The sequence below is a fragment of the Sciurus carolinensis genome, chromosome X (assembly GCF_902686445.1).
Source record: "Sciurus carolinensis chromosome X, mSciCar1.2, whole genome shotgun sequence".
Lineage (NCBI taxonomy): Eukaryota > Metazoa > Chordata > Mammalia > Rodentia > Sciuridae > Sciurus > Sciurus carolinensis.
Window position 1 is genome coordinate 130,796,706 of NC_062232.1, and position 24,749 is coordinate 130,821,454.

At 37.6% G+C, this 24,749-nt stretch overlaps 1 protein-coding gene across 2 annotated transcripts in view; it reads right to left on the bottom strand.

Moving 5' to 3' along the window:
• Window positions 1–883: 883 nt before the first annotated feature.
• Window positions 884–24,749, bottom strand: part of Gab3 (GRB2 associated binding protein 3) — a 68,840-nt gene continuing 44,974 nt past the window's right edge. For both annotated transcript variants that reach the window (XM_047535973.1, XM_047535972.1), the window contains exons 9-10: window positions 5,303–5,419; window positions 884–3,988 (exon numbers count right to left, since the gene is read on the bottom strand). In XM_047535973.1, coding sequence (XP_047391929.1) covers window positions 3,872–3,988; window positions 5,303–5,419 — 234 coding nt within the window. In that variant the 3' untranslated portion in view covers window positions 884–3,871. The remainder of the gene's footprint in view (window positions 3,989–5,302; window positions 5,420–24,749) is intronic.

Genomic DNA, 24,749 nt, shown 5'->3' on the forward strand with positions numbered 1-24,749 from the left:
CTGAGTCTTGTATCCCAAGTGCCTACAACGAAACCTGTCATTAAAATTTGTTGAATTGAATGGAATTGTCAATGGATATAAATATTTGCTTTATTCTGCCTTTTGTGCCTTGCTGCTGAAGGTATTCCACATCCAAGGTAATAAGTTTTCCTTGTGACTTCTAATACTTTTTAGAGTCGTATTTCTTACATTAACTTAATAATGGCCCTGGAGATTTTTCCTTCATGATAATTGGTTTGTTGAGGTATAATTTGCATATAGTGAGTGTACAAATATTAAATTTATGGATTGATAAGTTTTTGCGTATGTCTACAATCATGTAACCATTGTGGATTGAGATATAGAGCATTTACATTATTCTAGAAATTACTGTCATTACCTGTTTCCTCCAAACCCAAGCTTGCCCTGCTGCCTTGGTTTGGTCATCCCTTCCTTACTTCATGGCTTAGAGATGCCACTGATCTAGCATCCAGAGCTGCTGGGAGCATCAGCCATGGAGAAAAGGGAGGTGATAGCAAAAAGAATCCTGTTGGGGAGAGGTGGGCTTAAGGCTGTTGCTTTTGTTATGTGATGACAAAGGTCATGTTATACATTGTGTCACAAAGAGCAGTTGGATATACTGTCAAATATTAAAGCTAGTTTCGGACAAAAAAGATGTCAAGATGTGGTTTGACTGAACAGAAGCAGTACTAATGACAGCCACCTGCCAACTGTTTATAACAAAATAACACACATTGTACATGAATCTAGTTAAGTTTGTTGTACTCAAAAATGGTGATGAAGCCTATTTTCAAATACTTGGCTTTCTAAATGTGTTCCTTATTTAAATACAGTGTCATCACTTAAAACAAATAAGCGAGAACTTAAGTTGTGATTTCTCTTTATAAGACTTTATTAATGCCAGATATTAAACAGTAAAAGCAAAATGAATTTGAAAAATCTGTGTGATTGTGGGTACAGAGATGGTATAAACAGGGACCAAGGAAACTGGTAAGAGGAAAAAGGCAGGCCTGACGGGAGCCTTCAGTCTGAACATGGACCTGTATGTCATAATGATTCAGCTGATCCTTGCTCTAATGAAGTGGCCTGTATACTGAACCAACTGGATTGCTCTGTGCCTTTATATCCAGGCTGTGTGCTGGGCCTCAGGGCTCCTCCCTCCTCAAGGAATACTTAACTCCACGCGTTCCTAGGTTTGTGACCTTCCTGACTTCCAGGGTTGAGACCCTTCTGTTTTCTGTCATGCACTGGAAATGAAAGAAACAGGAGCTAATGATAGCCATGAGGGATTAATTGCTGCGTTGCCCTGTTATATTGATTCCAGAGTCTTTCAGGAAGTGTCTACTGTTCAGTGTAAAGACACCCCAGAATGGTTTCTGCTATCATTTGTGTAACAAACATCAGGCCCCTGGTCAGAAATACAGCCCTGTCTTACATATATATCAATTGTCTCCACTGGAAAACAAGATTTGGCTGGCATCATTTTGACTTAATGGTGCCTTCTTCAGGAGCATATGCTGCTGTCAGCTCAAAAACTACCTGTACTTTCTTTGCCTACATCATAATGATTTTGCCTAGCCATCCTTTAGTAGTTTTGTCAAGGCAGGACATAATTGCATACACCCTGGAAATGATGGATGATGTCAACCTTTAACATAGAGAGCACCTATTCAGAGCATTCCTGTTTTTAATTAATCACATCCAAACAAGTCATACTACCCTTGTGTGTATTGCTTCGTGCTATACATTCTTGGAAATGCTTTGTAGGAAAGAGATTTCTTCCTTTCTTTCACCAATTCAACATTTCAGTACTCACATAATTTCAGTTGTAGTAATTTTTTTTCTGTGTTCAATCCGGTGTCATTCTTGACCCTCAGGGCTACAATTTTTCCGTAGCATCCTTTTTTCAGGTAATTAAAGATCCAAACACAATTCACCCACACATGAAGCTACCATCCACAGGAAATGGCAATCTGCAGCTCTGGTTTCTTTCCTGTGACTCTGTGACTTTTCATCAGACACATGAAGAAGGCAGCTCCTTCCAGACTTTGGCCTAAGTGTTGCGACATGGAGCTGGCTGGGAGGTGCAAGCAGTGGGGAGCCTTCTCCTTGCTTTGTCTAGTCTCATTAAAGACCCTGGACTCAGTTTAAAGTACTTGGCAATTTTCCCTGCTTTGCAATACAAAGAAAATGATGTCACCAGAACCTGCTGCTATGAAAATCAAAGTGACTTCTTGTATGGTCTGAAAAAACAAGACTTTGGCATTTTCTTACCGTTCGACCACTTGAAACCCTGAAACCCTGTGGCAAAGCCTACAACGGCACCAACTGCATTGAGTGTTATAGAGTTGGCTGCCTATTTGATTGATCTTTATACAGTTTAGTTCTCAGTTGTTCAGATATGTATTCTGGCTGTAGGTTCTCAGAAGGATCAAGAAGGGGTATTAAATAAAATTCCATGCCAACTGAGCCACTCTCATTCTGAATTCCCTGGGTCCCAGAACCCTTTAAGGAAGAGATGACACGATACCTACATTTTATGGACTGTTTGAACTCTCAGGATCTGTCATTTTTCAATCAGAAGGGAAAAATCATCCAGAATGTCAGACTGATCATCACGAGGTATTTCTAATTGTAACTACTGAGAATGTAAAGTTCCAACTGAACATTGCAGAAAGAACCCCTCCCTGGATATATACACCTTTCAAGTATCAGAGCACTTGCTCAGATCTCTATGAAAGGAAGAGGGGATGATGGCTCATCTTTTGCCTGCAGGTGTTTCCCACAGGTTTCCAAGGTTGACCCAAATGATCAGTTTTGTCAAGATCCTCAGAAGTAGTATAAGATAGTAGAATGAGTTTGCAATTGGCAGCCTGGAAAACTCTAAGCTTGACTCTGTATCTTAGCCCAATGAATAATCTTGGGTAATGTGTTCCCTTGTCTGGTTCTCAGTTTTCTTCTCTTCAAAGTGGTAGTAGTGACAGACTCAGCCATGCATAGCTTCTAGGGCCTTTTTGAGGAAGGAATGAGATGATGCATTAGAAAGCATGCTGGGAAAACACCAGCAGCAATGGAATAGAAGCTTAAACACAATGTCTTTATAACTTCCAGTGTCATCAGATATGCTCATCATGGAGCCTGGGATCCACTGCCCATCACTTACTTGAATTGCATCTTTCTGGGACAAAAATGATTGATGTGATAGAGTCATAGGAGTAAGGAGTGTAGATCCTGTAACTATTGTTGAGCTTGATCTCCTCAACTGTGTCTTCAAGGGCTATGACAAAATGGTCTTCAGGGGTCACTACTAGAATAATTTGATTCTGATCAAAGCACAGGAGACCAGACAGAATTTCAGTTATTGGAGGCAAGCAATGTCAGCCTGTTGGCAGCAGGATCAGCTCCAATCTTTGCTATGAATATTCCATTTGAAAAATTTTAAAAATATTTGGAAAGAATGTTCGCTTAAGTCTTGTTTTTATTATTTATACTTATAGTGCCTGAATTAATGGCATTTTTTGCATCTCAGTCTGTGGCTGTGGAATCCTTCATCTCTTCCTTTTGTGATGGTGGAACCAAAAGTAAGCATTCCTGAGGCTGGAGAAATGAACTCTGTCACAGGCTCTGGAAGTGGGGGTAGAGGGGTGTGGGCTAACCCCCTTCACACCCTTTTGGGAGAAAACTGCTGGCTTCTCCTTTCCATTCAATGCATAAACAGATTCTTTCTCCTAAAGGTTCTTGCCAATACCGCAGAAACTACACATTGTCTCTTTGTTTTGACCTGTGTTGATCATTGGTGTGGTTTTAGTGGAAAAAATGCAAACTGAATCCCAGGTTTCCCAGTTTCACACCTGGCCCAGACCCACACATCTCACACTTTGGATTGCCTCTCATCCGTCCACTCCTGCTTGGTGTTCTGGAGAGCTTGTGTCTTCTGCTCATCCACTTGGACATAGTCTACTCTTTGCTCTTCTGAAAGAAGAAGTTTCTGAAGGGGAAGGACAAAAAGGTTTTCATTACATCTAATTTTTTAAAAATCAGGATAGTGCCTACCTTTCTGTGATAGGTTACACTGTAATCTTTACTGTATTATTTACTCCCTCTTCCTTCCCACAGAAACATTAGGCTCTGCATGTATGATGTGTGAACATCTCCTAACTTTAACCATTTGACTGATTGGACCAATAGAATATGAATAAAAGTGACACATGCCAATCCTAAGTAGAAGAGAGGCATCCTGGGACTCTGCAATTTCTCTTTTTTCTCTGCCAGAAGCCCTGTATTGAAGATGACCTGGAACACAATATCCCTGGCCTACAATAGACTTTCTCACGAGTAACAACTGAAAGAGTCTTTGTTCCTGTGTACCTGAGGTTTGGGGGTTGTACTCTGCCTAAACTGATTAATGTGCCTTTTGTACTTGTTGCTGTCACCCTTTTGACCAGCTTTTCTTGTGTATCCATTCAGGTTTTTGGAATGATATTAAATGTGGAGAAGTAGGTGTTCATTTAGCAAAAGAGGAGGGAGGTCTTCCAGAGTTTCTTTTTTTCTTACACACACACACACACACACACACACACACACACACACACGGAATCCTATCGTACTTTCTGTTCAGTGAGCTGCTTTTGTTCCCACCAAACAATACATTGTTAGACCTAATTGGGATTATGACCATCCCTCACTCAAATATATTTAGTTGTCACCTATCACTTACTGTTAGTTCATTCCATGACTCACACTGTGAAGTGTATATTATTTAATGGCTAGCATCACTTATGGGTATTAATAAATCAATCCTCTTAATAACTCTCATTGTATGTGTTACTATTTCTGATTTCTAATTTACAGATGAAAATACTATCAAAGGATTTGAAACAGTCCATCCTGGCAATTCAAGGTCCTTTCCTGAGGGGTTCCATGCCAACTAGAGCTCTTTTCACCACTGCATAAAATCTAGCCAGACTGGCCTGTCGTTTGTTCTCTAAACAGGTCCTTCCTATGTCTGGCCCCCACTCATCTGTGTCTGAGAAATTTTCTATAACTTTTAGGATACATATCCTGAAAAGCATGAATATAACATCTGTCTATACACATGCACCCAAAGAACATATTCTAGAAGGAAATACACTAGGATTTCATTCTCTCTGGAACGCAGGTTTAAGATTGATTTCAATATTTTTCATTACATATGTCTGTATTTCTAAGACCTCCTAAAGACAATACACATGGTTTGGCAATCAGAAAAATCTAAGCACAAATGGGGTCCTTTGGGAATTATCAGACATAAAATTCTTCCTACCTGCTGTACAGGGGCTGATGATGCTGAATTAAAGTCCAGGGCCAAATAATCCAGGCTGAACTTCTTTGTCCAGGTAAGAGCACCACTGCTCAGGGAGTTGGCTGTTTGGTGCTCCTCCTAGGAAACAACATCACAGGACTCTGGTTAATGAGTCAAGGAAGGAGGGCAAGTTGTGGCTCCAATCCAAATAGCTGCCATCAGATTACAAGAGAGTGGTTTGATGAGACCTGAGCATATCTGTCTGTATGTGAGTGAGAGCTGGCATTTCAAACACAATATAGCCATTCAGCCTTACCATGAAACCACATGACAATTGGAAATGGCTTGCCAATATTCCCTCACAAAAGAATTCACTTTATGGATCTGATAGGCTCATGATACTTTAGGAATTATATATAATTAATTATATATTATCTCATTTATATATAATTAATATATTAATTATATATATTATATATATACTTTAGAAATTTTATATATATATGCTAGGCAAGTGCTCTACCACTGAGCCACAACCCCAACCCAGGGATTAACTCTCGATAAGATCAACTGCACTTGTTAAACTTCCAATAAAAGTGTCCCAAATGCATCTAAAGATACTTTACACATTGTAAAGAAAGAGTTATAGTGAAACTCACCAGCAGGCTTCAGAAGCATCATACAACCAATACCTTTGGAGTGACTCTCCCCTCTACCATCTCTTCTCCCCACTAGAGGCAAAGCACTATCTTGAATTTTGTGTTTACAACTCCTTTTCTTTCAAAGTGTAGTTTTGTGAGTGTGCAAGTATCCTTAAACAACATACTGTCTAGTTTTTCCTATTTTGAATATCTTATCAATAGACTTATGTATTTTTGGTGGCTTCAATTTTTGCTCAAAATTATATAGTTCACACTCACCCATGTCAGTGCATTAGCCCCACTGCACTCATTTCCACCAGGACAGATTATTTCATTGCATGATTTATTTAACCATTCTGCTACCAAAAGACACTTGAGTTACTCCCAGTTTGGGATTTTATTGTGAGCATTTGTGCCCCTGGGTGAATCCTATTCACCCAGGAATAGAATTGCTGGGTTATAGGATGTTCTCATCTTGAACCTTACTGAAACCAAATAAACTACTTTCCAGAGTAATTGCAGATGAACCGATCTACGTGGGTTCCAGGAGTGTATAGGGACCCTATTGCTTCCCATCCTGCCAACACTTCGTATTGTCAGTGTTGTTTGAACCTTTTTCCGATCTAAGACAGGTGAAGTAGTACCTAATTTTGATTTCATTTTTTTCCATTTCCCTGATTATTAAGTAGCTTGGGCATCTTTTCATATGTTCAAGGGTCATTTATTATTTTCTCCTCAGTGAATTGTCTGTTCTATTTGGGGCTTGATTTTGGCTTTCGTGTTGAAGTATTTGCATTTTTCTTATTGATCCCTGCACCAGGCCTACTCTATGTTGATCGTTGTTGGTGTTATGAGCAGAACAAATTCCATCCATTTTTGTTCTTCTTCCAGAATGTTTTGTGGATTCATCACCCTTTACATATACATTTTCAAATCAGTTTTAAATTTCCTCAAAAACTGATTTTAGGGTTTTGGTATGATAATGTCTTTAATATTTAAATCTTCCTGTTCAGGAACATAGTCTACCTTTCCATTTCTGTAGGTACCCTTAAAGTCTTTCAATAAAGTTTTAATTTTTTTCCTATAACATTGTTCACTGACCTCTTATTAGATTTATCCCTAAATACCTAGAATTTGTTATTATTGTAAATGGTATATTTTGTTTAAATCTTATTTTCTGTTTCTTTTCACTGTATAAACATTTCAATTGTGTTTTGTGTATTAATTCTATATCCATCAACTTTCATATTTCATTAATTCTAATTATTTGTTAATACTTTATTAATGATATAAGTAATTGTTTTATTCTAAGTAGGTTATTTTGGGTTCTCTGGGTAGACAATCACTTTCTATGAATAATCACTGTTACTCTTCTTCCTTTCTTTCTAATTATTATTCCTTTTGGTTCTTTAATTTTTCTATATCACTGGATAAGACTTCAGATGTTGAATGGAAGTAGTCAAAGAGGTTGTCCTTGGGATGAGGTGTAGCTCAGTGGTACAGTACTTGGCTAGCATATATCAGGCCATGGGTTCCATCCCTAGCACCACAAAAAGAGGTCATCTTTGTTTTGTATCTGATTTTTTTGTTTTTTGTTTGTATCTGATTTTAAAGGAAATACTTTTAGGGTTAAGGTTAGGATTAATCATTGAGTATGATTACCTACTATAGATTCTATAAGACTCCTTTTTATGAGATTTAGAAAAAGTCTTATTCCATGTTTACTAATAGATTCTTTTCATGAAGAGTTCTCTCAAACCTTTTTCTGCAGCTAGTAAGATAACAGAATCATTTCCTCCTTTAATAAGTACATGTACTCAGTTGACTTAATAGATTCTCCTGGTTTGTGGTTAAAATATCTCATTCCTCCAGGAATAATGGTAATAATACATTTTTAAAAGGTTTTCCCTTCTGATATAGTTTTTATTTCTACCATTCTCCTTTGATCACTATCCTTTATGCTAGAGTTATCTTGAAATGTTAGATGAAATAACTGGTTGTTGCTCATAGTTAAAAGATTTAAGAGTGAAAAACCAAAAAAACCAATGCAAAGCTTTGTGCATGCGGTAGTGCTTTTCAGTCTGGGGTTTAGTGCACTGACTGGATTTCTTTGGTAACACCGATAACCAGACCTGGGTCTTGTCTCTTGGGCTGCTCAAATAAACAAGGGAAATATCTTTCAATCTCCAGAGTCAATTGCAAAGGTCTGGTTGTCAATATTCTGGAAAAGAAAGAGTAAGGAAAGGGCTAAAAGTGTTTCTCATATCTAGTATGCACATTTATTCAACTTGTTTTTAATATATTTGACTGTCAAATGTGTCTAGTATCCCCCAGTGCAGAGACTCCTAGTTCTACTCTATGCAGAAAGTACGCTTCACTTTTATGTGGTATGGGGGATAGGAAGTCACAGTGATCCACCTCCATGAAGTGAGGGAGGGAGGTAAATCTGCTGCTTACACAGACTTTTAACAGTTATTCCTCTTATATTTTCCTTTCAGCCCTTCTTCCAGAACTAACTACTATGGATAATTTCTGAAGCTTTTGGATATTCTGAAGTATTAACTAAAGTTGCTTTTTTATTTCCTCTCATCTTGGGTCTTATAAGTAATTTACTACAAATGCATCTGCTTTGCAGTTTTCAATGTTTCCTATTTTCTTCTCCAATTCTTCACATCCTTTTGGGTTCATTCTCTAACAAGTCTCTTTACTGTTATTTTAGAGGATGTTAGGGGATAGAGGGAAGATAGAGACGTGATCAATCTGCCAGATTTACTGAGATGTCTAGTAAAAGATTCTTCTAATGTTTAACCTACTTTACATAAATCCAACTTTCTCTTGTATATTATCAGCTTTATATATTGTTGGATTTATTTTGCTAAATTTGTTAAGACATTTTGTGTAACAGCTTTATTGAAATATAAATTCATATCACACAATTCACCCATTTAAAAACTGCATGTTTGTGTAGTTTTTGCCTCAATCAATATTGGAATATTTTCATTACCCCAAAAAAGAAATCCTGCATCCTTAGTCATCACCCAATCCCTTCATCTCCCCCAGTTTTAGACCACCACATTAATTTACCAAAACTAAACATTTCATATAGATGGAATCTTATAATATGTGACCTTTTGTGATTGACTTTTTTATTCAGCATATTGCTTTCAAGGTTAAAACACATTGTTGGGAGTTTCAAGATGGCGGACTAGGGGGTGACTGCATTTCACGTTGCTCCAGGACGCAGGATTCAAAAGAGGAGATAGTGAGAGACTTGGGACCAACTCAAAGCCGCCGGGTGAGTCTCTCCCATTGGGGAGGCGTCCCGGATGGGGCGGTAGCCCCGGAACGCAGGGAACTTTGTGAAGTAGAGTTGCCCGGCGAGATGCCCCTCCCCCCACTGGAGCGGTAAACACGGACAACTGGGATCATCGTAGAGGAGGCGGCTCAGCACAGCGCTTGGACTCGGAGCAACCACTGGGGCTCCAGGTGGCTGCCTGAGGAGGAGCTGCGTGGCGAGCTGTTTAGACTCAGAGCGACCGCTCCTGAACACCGGGGGGTTGCCCGGAGGAAGAGGAGAAGCGCAGCGGGTCGCTTGGTCTAGGAGTGACTGCATCAGAGCCACAGGCGGTTGCCAGAGGAGGAGGCGAGTGGTGAGTTGATTGGACTAAAAGCGATCACTCCTGAACACCGGTGGCCTGCCTGGAGGAGGAGCGTGGTGGGTCACTTGGTCTCAGAGCCACCGCTCCTGAACACCCGGGGGGCTAACCCGAGGAGGAGGAGGAACAGGGTGGGTCACTTGGACTTGGAGTGACTGCCTACGGCTACGGGCAGTTGGCGGGAGGAGGAGAGGCGAAGTGAATTGCTTGGGCTCCCAGTGACTGCGTCGGAAACCCGGCCGCTGTCCAGAGGAGGAGGTGTGTGGCGGGTCTCTGGGTATCGGAGCTATTGTATGGGGCTCCAGGTGGCGGCTCAGAGGAGGGGCCGCATAGCCAGGTGATTAGGTGCAGAGCAGGGTCCCAGGACCGGCTTCTTGCTGGAAGAGCCGCACAGAGACACGCCTAGGGGCGGAGCGAAGTTTCCAGGACTGCGGGCAGATTATCTGTGAGAGGCAGCCTAAGGAGACTCGCCTGCGAAGGGTGAGGCTCCCAGGCCCAGGAGGTAGGTCCGGGCCCCTGAGAACGTTGCAGAGGAAGACAGCCCAGCCCAGGCGGTAGTTGTAGATTGAGGGGAACCTCTAGGAGGGGAACTGACCAGCGAGACCTCCCCACCAGGTGAGTCTTCCCTGCCGGGTGAGGTTTTCCCACAGGGACGGTAAAACCAGAGACACAGGCACAAACAGGCCTTGCCTCAGCCTGCAGCCTAGTTCCCCTTTGGATGACCATTGGTCAACAAGTGGAGGCACCTCTGCCCACTAGCAGGGAATATACGCCACCTGAGGGTCACCACCCCTAGAGAGGCAGCTTCCTTGTGGAGCACCGCATTACCAACTTCCTCCAAGACTGCAGGCTACTGAAGGATAAGAGGGGATATACTAGCAATCTTCAGGGACATTATAAGTCGATAGAGGAAATCTGCAATATCTTAATGACCCACTGATTCCTGAACAATATGAGAAAACAAGGGAAGAAAATGCCCCAAACAAATCTAGATGTTACATCAATAAAATCCAACGACAGCATGGCAGAAGAAATGACAGAAAGGGAGTTCAGAATGTACATAATTAAAATGATAAGGGAAGCAAACGATGAGATGAAAGAGCAAATGCAGGCATTGAAGGAGGAGATGAAAGAGCAAATGCAGGCATTGAAGGAGGAGATGAAAGAGCAAATGCAGGCATTGAATGATAGCACCAATCGACAGTTAACAGAGCAAATACAGGAAGCAAAAGATCATTTCAATAAAGAGTTAGAGATATTGAAAAAAAACCAAACAGAAATCCTTGAAATGAAGGAAACAATAAACCAAATTAAGAACTCCATAGAAAGCATAACCAATAGGATAGAACACCTGGAAGACAGAACTTCAGATATTGAAGACAAAATATTTAACCTCGAAAGCAAAGTTGAACAAACAGAGAAGATGGTAAGAAATCATGAACAGAATCTGCAAGAACTATGGGATATCATGAAAAGGCCAAATTTGAGAATTATTGGGATTGAGGAAGGCTTAGAGAAACAAACCAAAGGAATGAACAATCTATTCAATGAAATAATATCAGAAAATTTCCCAATTCTGAAGAATGAAATGGAAAATCAAGTCCAAGAGGCTTATAGGACTCCAAATACACAAAATTACAACAGACCCACACCAAGGCACATTATAATGAAAATACCGAACATACAAAATAAAGACAGAATTTTAAAGGCTGTGAGAGAAAATAACTAAATTACATTCAGGGGGAAACCAATACAGATATCAGCAGAGTTTTCAATCCAGACCCTAAAAGCTAGAAGGGCCTGGAACAACATTTTTCAAGCTCTGAAAGAAAATGGATGCCATCTTAGAGGTAAACGAGAACAAAGAAACAACATATCAAAATCTCTGGGACACTATGAAAGTGGTACTTAGAGGAAGATTTATTTCATGGAGCGCATTTAATAAAAGAAGTAAAACTCAAAAAATAAATGACCTAACACTACAGCTCAAAGCCCTAGAAAAAGAAGAACAGACCAACACCAAAAGTAGTAGAAGACAGGAAATAGTTAAACTGAGAGCTGAAATCAACGAAATTGAAACGAAAGAAACAATACAAAAAATTGACAAAATAAATAGTTGGTTCTTCGAAAAAATAAACAAAATTGATAAACCTTTAGCCACACTAACAAAGAGAAGACGAGAGAAAACCCAAATCACTAAAATTCGGAATGAACAAGGAAATATCACAACAGACACGACCGAAATACAAAACATAATTAGAAGCTATTTTGAAAATCTATACTCCAACAAAATAGAAAATTTCGAAGACATCAACAGGTTTCTAGAGACATATGAATTGCCTAAACTGAACGAGGAGGACATACACAATTTAAATAGACCAATTTCAAGTAATGAAATAGAAGAAGTCATCAATAGCCTACCAACAAAGAAAAGTCCAGGACCAGATGGGTTCTCAGCCGAGTTCTACAAAACTTTTAAAGAAGAACTCATTCCAATACTTCTCAAAGTATTCCAGAAAATAGAAGAGGAGGGAACTCTCCCAAACTCATTCTATGAAGCCAATATTACCCTGATTCCTAAACCAGACAGAGACACATCGAGGAAAGAAAATTTCAGACCAATATCCTTAGTGAACATCGACGCAAAAATTCTCAACAAAATTTTAGCAAATCGCATACAAAAACATATTAAAAAGATAGTGCACCATGATCAAGTGGGTTTCATCCCAGGGATGCAAGGTTGGTTCAACATCAGGAAATCAATAAATGTCATTCACCATATCAATAGACTTAAAGTCAAGAATCACATGATTATTTCGATAGATGCAGAAAAAGCATTTGATAAAATACAGCACCCCTTCATGCTCAAAACACTAGAAAAAATAGGGATAGTGGGAACATTCCTTAACATTGTAAAGGCCATCTATGCTAAACCCATGGCTAATATCATTCTTAATGGTGAAAAACTGAAAGCATTCCCTCTAAAAACTGGAACAAGGCAGGGATGCCCTCTTTCACCACTTCTATTCAATATCGTCCTTGAAACTCTAGCCAGAGCAATTAGACAGACCAAAGAAATTAAAGGGATACGAATAGGAAAAGAAGAACTCAAACTATCCCTATTTGCTGATGATATGATTGTATACTTAGAGGAACCAGGAAATTCCACCAGAAAACTTTTAGATCTCATAAGTGAATTCAGTAAAGTAGCGGGATATAAGATCAATGCACATAAATCGAAGGCATTTTTATATATAAGCGATGAATCTTCAGAAAGAGAAATTAGGAAAACTACCCCATTCACAATAGCTTCGAAAAAAATAAAGTATTTGGGAATCAATCTCACAAAAGAGGTGAAAGACCTCTACAATGAGAACTACAGAACACTAAAGAAAGAAATTCAAGAAAACCTTAGAAGATGGAAAGATCTCCCATGTTCTTGGATAGGAAGAATTAATATTGTCAAAATGGCCATACTACCAAAAGTGCTATACAGATTCAATGCAATTCCAATTAAAATCCCAATGATGTACCTTACAGAAATAGAGCAAGCAATTATGAAATTCATCTGGAAGAATAAAAAACCCAGAATAGCTAAAGCAATCCTCAGTAGAAAGAGTGAAGCAGGGGGTATCGCAATACCAGATCTTCAACTCTACTACAAAGCAATAGTAACAAAAACGGCATGGTATTGGTACCAAAATAGAAAGGTGGATCAATGGTACAGAATAGAGGACACGGACACAAACCCAAATAAATACAATTTTCTCATACTAGACAAAGGGGCAAAAAATATGCAATGGAGAAAAGATAGCCTCTTCAACAAATGGTGCTGGGAGAATTGGAAATCCATATGCAACAGAATGAAACTAAACCCATATCTCTCACCATGCACAAAACTAAACTCAAAATGGATTAAGGATCAGACCAGAAACCTTGCATCTTATAGAAGAAAAAGTAGGTCCAGAGCTTCAACATGTCGGCTTAGGACCAGACTTCCTCAACAGGACTCCCATAGCACAAGAAATAAAAGCAAGAATTAATAACTGGGATAGATTCAAACTAAAAAGCTTTCTCTCAGCAAAGGAAACTATCAGCAATGCAAAGAAAGAGCCTACAGAGTGGGAGAAAATCTTTGCCAATCATACTTCAGATAGAGCGCTAATCTCCAGAATCTATAAAGAACTCAAAAAACTCTACACCAAAAATGTAAATAATCCAATTGACAAATGGGCTAAGGAAATGAATAGACACTTCACAGAAGAAGATGTACAAGCAATCAACAAACATATGGAAAAATGTTCAACATCTCTAGTAATAAGAGAAATGCAAATCAAAACCACTCTAAGATTCCATCTCACCCCAATTAGAATGGCAATTATCAAGAATACAACCAACAACAGGTGTTGGAGAGGATGTGGGGAGAAAGGTACACTCTTACATTGCTGGTGGGGCTGCAAATTAGTGCAGCCACTCTGGAAAGCAGTGTGGAGATTCCTTAGAAAACTTGGAATGGAAACACCATTTGACCCAGCTATCCCACTCCTTGGCCTATACCCAAAGGACTTAAAATCAGCATATTACAGAGATACAGCCACATCAATGTTCATAGCTGCTCAGTTCACAATAGCCAGATTGTGGAACCAACCTAGATGTCCTTCAATTGATGAATGGATAAAGAAACTGTGGTATATATATACAATGGAATATTACTCAGCCATAAAGAATGATAAAATTATGGCATTTGCAGGCAAATGGATGAAACTGGAGAATATCATGCTAAGTGAGATAAGCCAATCTCAAAAAACCAAAGGAAGAATGATATCGCTAATAAGTGGATGATGACACATAATGGGGGGTGGGAAGGGTTAGTGTTGGGGTTGGAGTTGGGTTTAGGGAGGGGGGCAGGAATGGAGGAAGGAAGGACTGTATAGATGGAGGGGAAGGGTGGGAGGGGAAGGGGGGGAAGGGAAAAAATGGCAGAATGAATCAAACAACATTACCCTATGTAAATTTATGATTACACAAATGGTATGCCTTTACGCCATGTACAGACAGAGAAAAAACATGTATCCCATTTGTTTACAATAAAAAGAAAAAAAAAAAAAAAGAAAATGGATGCCAACCAAGAATCTTATACCCAGCAAAACTTACCTTCAAATTTGATGATGAAATAAAATCATTCCATGATAAACAAAAGCTAAAAGAATTTACAAAAAGAAAGCCAGCATTACAGAACATTCTCAGCAAAATATTTCATGAGGAAGAGATAAAAAACAAAGAAGCACATCAGCAAAGGGAGGAATTACCCTAAAGGAACTCTCAAATAAAGAGGAACCAAGTCGTGTCAAAAAAGAAATAAATAAATAAAATTTTAAATATGAACCAAATGACCGGGAATACAAATCATATCTCAATAATAACCCTGAATGTTAATGGCCTGAATTCATCAATCAAAAGACATAGACTGGCAGATTGGATTAAAAAGAAAGATCCAACAATATGTTGCCTGCAAGAGACTCACCTCATAGAAAGACATACCCATAGACTAAAGGTGAAGGGATGGGGAAAAACATACCATGCACATGGACTCAGCAAAAAAGCTGGAGTATCCATCCTCATTTCAGATAATGTGGACTTCAAGCCAAAGTTAGTCAGAAGGGATAAAGAAGGACATTTCATACTGCTTAAGGGAAGCATAAATCAGCAAGATATAACAATCATAAACATCTATGCCCCAAACAGTGGCTCATCCATGTATGTTAAACAAATCCTTCTCAATTTCAGAAACCAAATAGACCGTAACACAATAATACTAGGTGATTTTAACACACCTCTCTCACCACTGGACAGATCTTCCAAACAAAAATTGAACAAAGAAACCATAGATCTCAATAACACAATCAATAATTTAGACTTAACAGACATTTATAGAATATACCATCCAACCAAGAGCGAATACACTTTCTTCTCAGCAGCACATGGATCCTTCTCTAAAATAGACCATATATTATGCCACAAAGCTAATGTTAGCAAATAGAAGAAGACAGAGACACTACCTTGTATTCTATCAGATCATAATGGATTGAAGTTAGAAATAAATGAAAGAGTAAAAAACAGAAACTACTCCAACACCTGGAGATTAAACAATATGCTATTATATGATGAATGGATAACAGAAGATATTAGGAAGGAAATTAAAAAATTCTTAGAGGTAAACGAGAACAAAGAAACATCATATCAAAATCTCTGGGACACTATGAAAGCAGTACTTAGAGGAAAATTTATTTCATGGAGCTCATTTAATAAAAGAAGTAAAACTCAACAAATAAACGACCTAACAGTACAGCTCAAAGCTCTAGAAAAAGAAGAACAGACCAAGACCAAAAGTAGTAGAAGACAGGAAATAGTTAAACTCAGAGCTGAAATCAACGAAATTGAAACAAAAGAAACAATACAAAAAATTGACAAAATAAATAGTTGGTTCTTCGAAAAAATAAACAAAATTGATAAACCTTTAGCCACACTAACAAAGAGAAGACGAGAGAAAACCCAAATCACTAAAATTCGGAATGAACAAGGAAATACCACAACAGACACGACTGAAATACAAAACATAATTAGAAGCTATTTTGAAAATCTATACTCCAACAAAATAAAAAATTTTGAAGACATCAACAGGTTTCTAGAGACATATGAATTGCCTAAACTGAACGAGGAGGACATACACAATTTAAATAGACCAATTTCAAGTAATGAAATAGAAGAAGTCATCAATAGCCTACCAACAAAGAAAAGTCCAGGACCAGATGGGTTTTCAGCCGAGTTCTACAAAACCTTTAAAGAAGAGCTCATTCCAATACTCCTCAAAGTATTCCATAAAATAGAAGAGGAGGGAACCCTCCCAAACTCATTCTATGAAGCCAATATTACCCTGATACCTAAACCAGACAGAGACACATCGAGGAAAGAAAATTTCAGACCAATATCCTTAGTGAACATCGACGCAAAAATTCTCAACAAAATTTTAGCAAATCGCATACAAAAACATATTAAAAAGATAGTGCACCATGATCAAGTGGGTTTCATCCCAGGGATGCAAGGTTGGTTCAACATCAGGAAATCAATAAATGTCATTCACCATATCAACAGACTTAAAGTTAAGAATCACATGATTATTTCAATAGATGCAGAAAAAGCATTTGATAAAATACAGCACCCCTTCATGCTCAAAACACTAGAAAAAATAGGGATAGTGGGAACATTCCTTAACATTGTAAAGGCCATCTATGCTAAGCCCATGGCTAATATCATTCTAAATGGTGAAAAACTGAAAGCATTCCCTCTAAAACCTGGAACAAGGCAGGGATGCCCTCTTTCACCACTTCTATTCAACATTGTCCTTGAAACTCTAGCCAGAGCAATTAGACAGACCAAAGAAATTAAAGGGATACGAATAGGAAAAGAAGAACTCAAACTATCCCTGTTTGCTGATGATATGATTATATACTTAGAGGAACCAGGAAATTCTACCAGAAAACTTTTAGATCTCATAAGTGAATTCAGTAAAGTAGCGGGATATAAGATCAATGCACATAAATCGAAGGCATTTTTATACATAAGTGATGAATCTTCAGAAAGAGAAATCAGGAAAACTACCCCATTCACGATAGCTTCGAAAAAAATAAAATACTTGGGAATCAATCTCACAAAAGAGGTGAAAGACCTCTACAATGAGAACTACAGAACACTAAAGAAAGAAATTCAAGAAAACCTTAGAAGATGGAAAGATCTCCCATGTTCTTGGATAGGAAGAATTAATATTGTCAAAATGGCCATACTACCAAAAGTGCTATACAGATTCAATGCAATTCCAATTAAATCCCAATGATGTACCTTACAGAAATAGAGCAAGCAATTATGAAATTCATCTGGAAGAATAAAAAACCCAGAATATCTAAAGCAATCCTTGGCAGAAAGAGTGAAGCAGGGGGTATCGCAATACCAGATCTTCAACTCTACTACAAAGCAATAGTAACAAAAACGGCATGGTATTGGTACCAAAATAGACAGGTAGATCAATGGTACAGAATAGAGGACACGGACACAAACCCAAATAAATACAATTTTCTCATACTAGACAAAGGGGCAAAAAATATGCAATGGAGAAAAGATAGCCTCTTCAACAAATGGTGCTGGGAGAATTGGAAATCCATATGCAACAGAATGAAACTAAACCCATATCTCTCACCATGCATGCAACTAAACTCAAAATGGATTAAGGATCTTGGAATCAGACCAGAGACCTTGCATCTTATAGAAGAAAAAGTAGGTCCAGAGCTTCAACATGTCGGCTTAGGACCAGACTTCCTCAACAGGACTCCCATAGCACAAGAAATAAAAGCAAGAATTAATAACTGGGATAGATTCAAACTAAAAAGCTTTCTCACAGCAAAGGAAACTATCAGCAATGCGAAGAAAGAGCCTACAGAGTGGGAGAAAATCTTTGCCAATCATACTTCAGATAGAGCACTAATTTCCAGAATCTATAAAGAACTCAAAAAACTCTACACCAAGTATGCAAATAATCCAATTGACAAATGGGCTAAGGAAATGAACAGACACTTCACAGAAGAAGATCTACAAGCAATCAACAAACATATGGAAAAATGTTTAACATCTCTAGTAATAAGAGAAATGCAAATCAAAACCACTCTAAGATTCCATCTCACCCCAATTAGAATGGCGATTATCAAGAATACAAGCAACAACAAGTGTTGGCAAGGATGTGGGGATAAAGGTACACTCTTACATTGGTGGTGGGGCTGCAAATTAGTGCAGCCACTCTGGAAAGCAGTGTGGAGACTCCTTAGAAAACTTGGAATGGACCCATCATTTGACCCAGCTATCCCACTCCTTGGCCTATACCCAAAGGACTTAAAATCAGCATATTACAGAGATACAGCCACATCAATGTTCATAGCTGCTCAGTTCACAATAGCCAGATTGTGGAACCAACCTAGATGTCCTTCAATTGATGAATGGATAAAGAAACTGTGGTATATATATACAATGGAATATTACTCAACTATAAAGAATGATAAAATTATGGCATTTGCAGGCAAATGGATGAAATTGGAGAATAGCATGCTAAGTGAGATAAGTCAATCTCAAAAAACCAATGGACGAATGATATTGCTAATAAGTGGATGATGACACATAATGGGGGGTGGGAGGGGTTAGTGTTAGGGTTAGAGTTATGGTTAGGGAGGGGGGCAAGAATGGAGGAAGGAAGGACTGTGTAGAGGGAAAAGAGGGGTGGGAGGGGTGGGGGGGAAGGGGAAAAAATAACAGAATGAATCAAACAGCATTACCCTATGTAAATTTATGATTACACAAATGGTATGCCTTTACGCCATGTACAAACAGAGAAACAACATGTATCCCATTTGTTTATAATAAAAAAAACACATTGTTTCATGTATCAATACTCTATTTCTTTTTATGACTACATAAATTTGTATCATATGGAATTAATCAGTTGATGAAAATTTAGGTCATTTTCATTTTTTGGTTATGGAAAATGCCGCTATGAACATTTGTGTATAAATATTTGGTTCGATATATTCTTTTTTATAATTTTTAATTCTATACAATGTGCAAGATTGGCCTATAATTTTCTACTTATACTTAAGAATTAATGTAAGCAAGGAGTCAAAGACTTCTATGTTGAAAATTACAAAGACATTGCTGAAAGAAATAAGAGAAGACATAAATAAATGGAAAAGCATCTATGTTCATTGGTTGGAAGACAATGTTGTTAAGATTATAAGATTACCCAAAATAATTTTCAGATTCAAAATAGTCCATATGAGAATCAAATGGATTTTTTTGCAGACATATTAAAATCTAACATAAAATTCACATGGAATCTTCAAGCCAAATAGCCAAATCAATCTTGAAAAATAAAAATGAAGTTTGGAGTCTCACACTCTCTTATTTCAAAACTTACTGCAAAACAACAGTAGTGAAGATAGTGTAGTACTAGCATACATATAAACATATAAACCAATGGAATATAATACAGTCCAGAAATAAACCCTGGCAAAAAATGATCCAAACAAATCTAGATTCTATATTAATAGAATCCAACGACAGTATGTTAGAAGAAATGTCAGAAAAGGACTTCAGATTATACATGATTAAGATGATTCCTGAAGCAAAGGATGAGATAAGAGAGCAAATGCAGGCAATGAATGATAATACCAATAAGCTGAAAGAGCACCTGCAGGAAGCAAAAGATCATTTCAACGAAGAGATAGAGATTCTCTTAAACTCTTGCAAATGCAGTCAATTGTTTCATAAGGGCATCAAGACCATTCAATGAGGAAAGTATGCTCTTTTCAACAAATGGTATGGGGAAAACCAAAAGTCCATAGTCAAAGGGATGAAATTGGACTCTAACCTTATACCATATACCAAAATTAAGTAAAAAAATATCAATGATCTAAACATGAATGCTAAAAATATAAAATTCTTAGACAAAAACAGTGGAAAAATCTTCGGAACACTGAATTTGGTGGTGATTTCATAGATGTGACACCAATAAAACTAAATACTTTGTACATCAAAGGATACTATTAAGAGAATAAGAAGACAACCCACAGAATGAGGAAAATATTGAAAACTGTACAGATGATAAGGGTTTAATATTCATAATACATAAAAACTTCTACACCTCAACAAGAAAACAAACACCCAATTTAAAGATAGGCAAAGTACTTACTATGGTTTGGATATTAGGTGTCCCCCTAAAACTCATGTGTGAGAATATGCAGGAGCATTCAGAGGTGAAATGATTAGATTATGAGACGCTTAACTTAATCAGTGCCTAATCTGCTGACAGGGATTAACTGAGTGGTCACCACAGGCAGGTAGAGTGTGACTGAAGGAGATGAGTACCTGAGGACATGTCTTTGGGGTTTATAGTTTGTCTGTGATGAGGGGAGCTCTCTGTGCTTCCTGGTTGCCATGAACTGAGCTGCTTTCCTCCACCACACCCTTCTTCCATGGTGTTCTACCTCACCTTCAGCACAGAGCAACAGAGTTGGCCATCTGTGGACTCAGACCTCTGAAACCATGAGCCCCAAATAAACTTTTCATACTGTACATTGTTCTTTTGTCAGGTATTTTGGTCACAGCAATGAATCAAGTAAACTAGAATAATACTGAAACACATTTCTCCAAAGATAAATAAAAGGCCAATAAACACATGGAAAGATGCTTAATCTCACCAGTGATTAGAGAAATGTGAATAACAATGAGATAATCCTTCACATCCATTAGAATATCCATTATGAAAAAGGAGATAACAAGTATTGGTGAGAATGTGGAGAATTTGGAACATTTGTTCATTGTTGTTTGGAATGTACAATGGTGCACACATCGTGGAAGACAAGTTTGGTGATCCTTTCACAAAACAGAATTACCATATGACCCAATAATTCCACTTCTAAGTATATATTTAAAAGAATTGAAAGCAGGAACTCAATAAGAACTTGTATACCCATGTTCATAGCATCATTATTCACAATAGCCAGAAGGTGAAATGAACTAAATACCCATCAATAGATAAATGGACAAACAAAATGTGGTATAATTCATATTCTTAATTATCAGATTATTTGGTCTCAAGGAATTAAATTCTGCTATAGCTACAACGAAGGTTAATCTTAACATTATGCTAAATGAAAGAAGGCAGACACAAAAGTACAAATATTCTATCATTCTACTTTTATGAGGGACCTAGAATAGGCACATTCAGAGAAAGAAAATAGTACAGAAGTTACCATGGGCTTGTGGGAAGGGAAAAGTTAGTGTTTAATGGGTACAGAGTTTATGCTTGAGATAATGAAAAAGTTCTGGAAATGGATAGTGGTGATGGTTAAACAACTTGTGAATGCATTTACTGCTGCTGAACTGCATACCTAAAAATGCTTAAAACAGTAAAATTTATGTTCTATATATTTTGCTAGAGTAAAAATATTTTTAAAACTGTAAAAAACTGTTCATAATGGTTCTAATTGTCCCAAAACTCAAAACAATGAATTTGTCCTTTAGTGTGTAAGTGGATAAGCAAATGTGGTACATCCATACAATGAAATACTACTGAGCCATAAAACAGAATGAAGTATTGACACATATACCAATTTGGATGAATTTCAAAGGCATTATTCTAAGTAAAATAAATGAACCTTAAATGATGGTATATGATTCTATTTATATGGCATTCTTGAAAAGACAAAATTATAGCAATGAAGGACAGTTTAGCAGTCATCAGGGGTTAAGGGTGGAAGGAGGGTGTAGCATGAGAGAGTATTTTGAGGTGATGGAACTGCTATGTGTTATGATGTGGTTGTTACACAAATCTACATAGATATAGAACCATACACCAAGAGAGTAAATTGCACATATTTAAAATCTTAAAAGTATTATAATATCATAATAATAATGTGAGATTTAGGAGTCTAGAATTCTACTATAAAACCTTACAAAACTTGAAATTATAGGGTTTGAAAAACTGATAGAGAAGAAATCACATAAATTAAGATTATGCTTCATTTTTCTAAATTTTCTATAATTTTACAAACATTTAAAGAAGGATTGTTATGGCTTGGATCTTGAATATCTTCCCAAGTTCATATGTTAAAACCATGGTCCTCATTGTATCAATATTCAGAAGCAAGACTTTTAGGCAATGATTGGATCATAAGGGCTCTCACCTCATCACTGTATTTTAATCCATTACTTAAGCCATTGATAGATGGATCAATTACTGGGACGTGGGCCCTAGTTAGAGGAAGTGGGTCGCTACGGGCATGTCTGGAAGGGTTTATGTTCTCTGTGCTACCCCTCTTCTTCTCAACTGCCATGAACTGAGCACCTTTCCTCTGCCACACCCTTCTGCAATGATGTTCTGCCTCATCTCAGGGCACTAAAGGTACCCAACCATGGACTGAGACATCTAAAACTGTAAGCTAAAAGAAACTTCTTTTCCTATAAGTTGTTCTTGCCAGGTATTTTGGTCAAAGTAATGCAAAGCTTTCTAACACAAGAATATATACCACAACTTGTATAGCAATAAAACAAAACTTGTACTTTAGTCCCTGACCTTAATTTTTACAATCAGATCAGAACTTTTCCTCAAACATGCATATGATTATGTGCGAAATCAAAAACAAATCATATTAGTTCTGAACACCATATGGGGCTGTTATGTGACACATGGGAAACTGTAAATCAAACTCATGTGAGACAACTTTATTACTGGTTTAAAAAAATAATTGATGAGATAAGATAGTTCTTCAAAAATTTTTATATTGGTTCCCTCCAAGCTATCATCAGTCAGTGTTCCTGGCTCTTCATCTGCTGTGTCCTATTGCCTAGTAACGTGCACAGCCAGCCATTGACCAGTGATTACAAACTCAGGCAAGCAAGCAATTCTGCACTGCATTATTAATGAAACACAGATCTTTCTCACAATTGCAAAGAGTAAAAGTAAACTGCTGGTATCTGGAATGACTCTGTACTTGTTTCAAATAAGTTGTAGGTTCACTACCCTTTTCTAGTCTCTGGAGACAGAGCACAGCTGTTCAGCATCATTTACAGGAGTGTCTTCTTGTAGAAGTTTCCCAGGGGCCATTACTAAGTGTGAAAAATATTGGGAAGAACATATCAAATTAGTAGATGAGTCATTTCCATCTGCATATAGTTAAGTGCATTTACAACACAATTTTATCAAATAAAAAGACAAAATAAAGCATTTAATTATTGCTTTATTGGAGATTATCATTTTAAGTGTCCAATTACTCTTTATGCTTATGTATAGGAGGGTAGAATTGTCATCTTATGGGCATATATTCACAATGCCTTCAATATCATGCTTCTAAGATATCTTTTCAAAATTTCAGTTCAGGTAGAGAAAAAATGTTGGATCAGAGGAACCCATAATATCACAGCAGCTACATGAGACTGAATTAAATCAACAACTCTGCAGAAGCATATTGAAATAGGGAGACAGTTGAAAAGTGCTGGTAGGCAACTCAGAGAGCTAGCAACCATGTGAAACCTGACAATATCGGTTTCCAGAATAGAAAGAAAATTAACAAAAGGAATAGATGATGGCAGAGCTGCATGCGTGGTAGCTCAGTGAGGGAAGGGGAAGTTCTCCAATGAGCCAAAAGAAATTCTCACACTGACCTTAAGAGAAACAGGTGCTGCTGTCAAACAAAAACAACATTGAGCAGAAAATAAGCTCAAATGTGGTGAGCTGAAATAATGTGGAAAAAGCCCCAGAACTCTCCATCAGAGATAGAGAAAGGGGGAAAGTGGTGAAAGTTAAAAATGATGTGAAAATCTAAAAGATATTGACAAATTTCTAGACACATAAGACCTACCCAAATTGAACTGAGAGGATACACAAAATCTAAACAGACAAATATCAGGAAGAAGATTGAAGCAGTAATAAAAAATTTCCCAACAAAGAAAAATCTGGGACCAGATGGATTCTCAGCTGAGTTTACAAAACCTTTATGAAAGAGCTAATGTGAATCCCCTGAAACTAGTGAGGGAACATTTCCCAATTCATTCTATGAAACCAGTATCACCATGATATCGAAACCACTTAAAGACAAATCAAGGAAAGAAAACTACAGACAATTATCCCTGACAAACACAGACACAAAAATCCTTAATAAAATATTAGCAACCTGCTTCCAAAAAACACATTAAGAAGATTTTATACCATGATCAAGGTGACTTCATCCCAGGGATGAAAGGTTGATTTGATATATGCAAATCAATTTGTGTGATTCATCACATAAATAGAATTAGGGACAAAAATCACATGAGCATCTCAATAGATTCACAAAAAGTCTTTGACAACATTAAGTACCAATTCATGATAAAAACAAATATCATAAAGGCTACAGATGAAAAACCCAAAGCCAACATCATAGTGAATGTGAAAAAACTGAAAGCATTTCCTTTAAAATTTGGGACAAGACAAGGATGTCCACCCTCACCACTTATATTCAATATAGTACTTGAAATTTTAGCCAGAGTAATTAGGCAAGAGAAAGAAATAAAAGGAACACAACTAGGAAAGGAAGT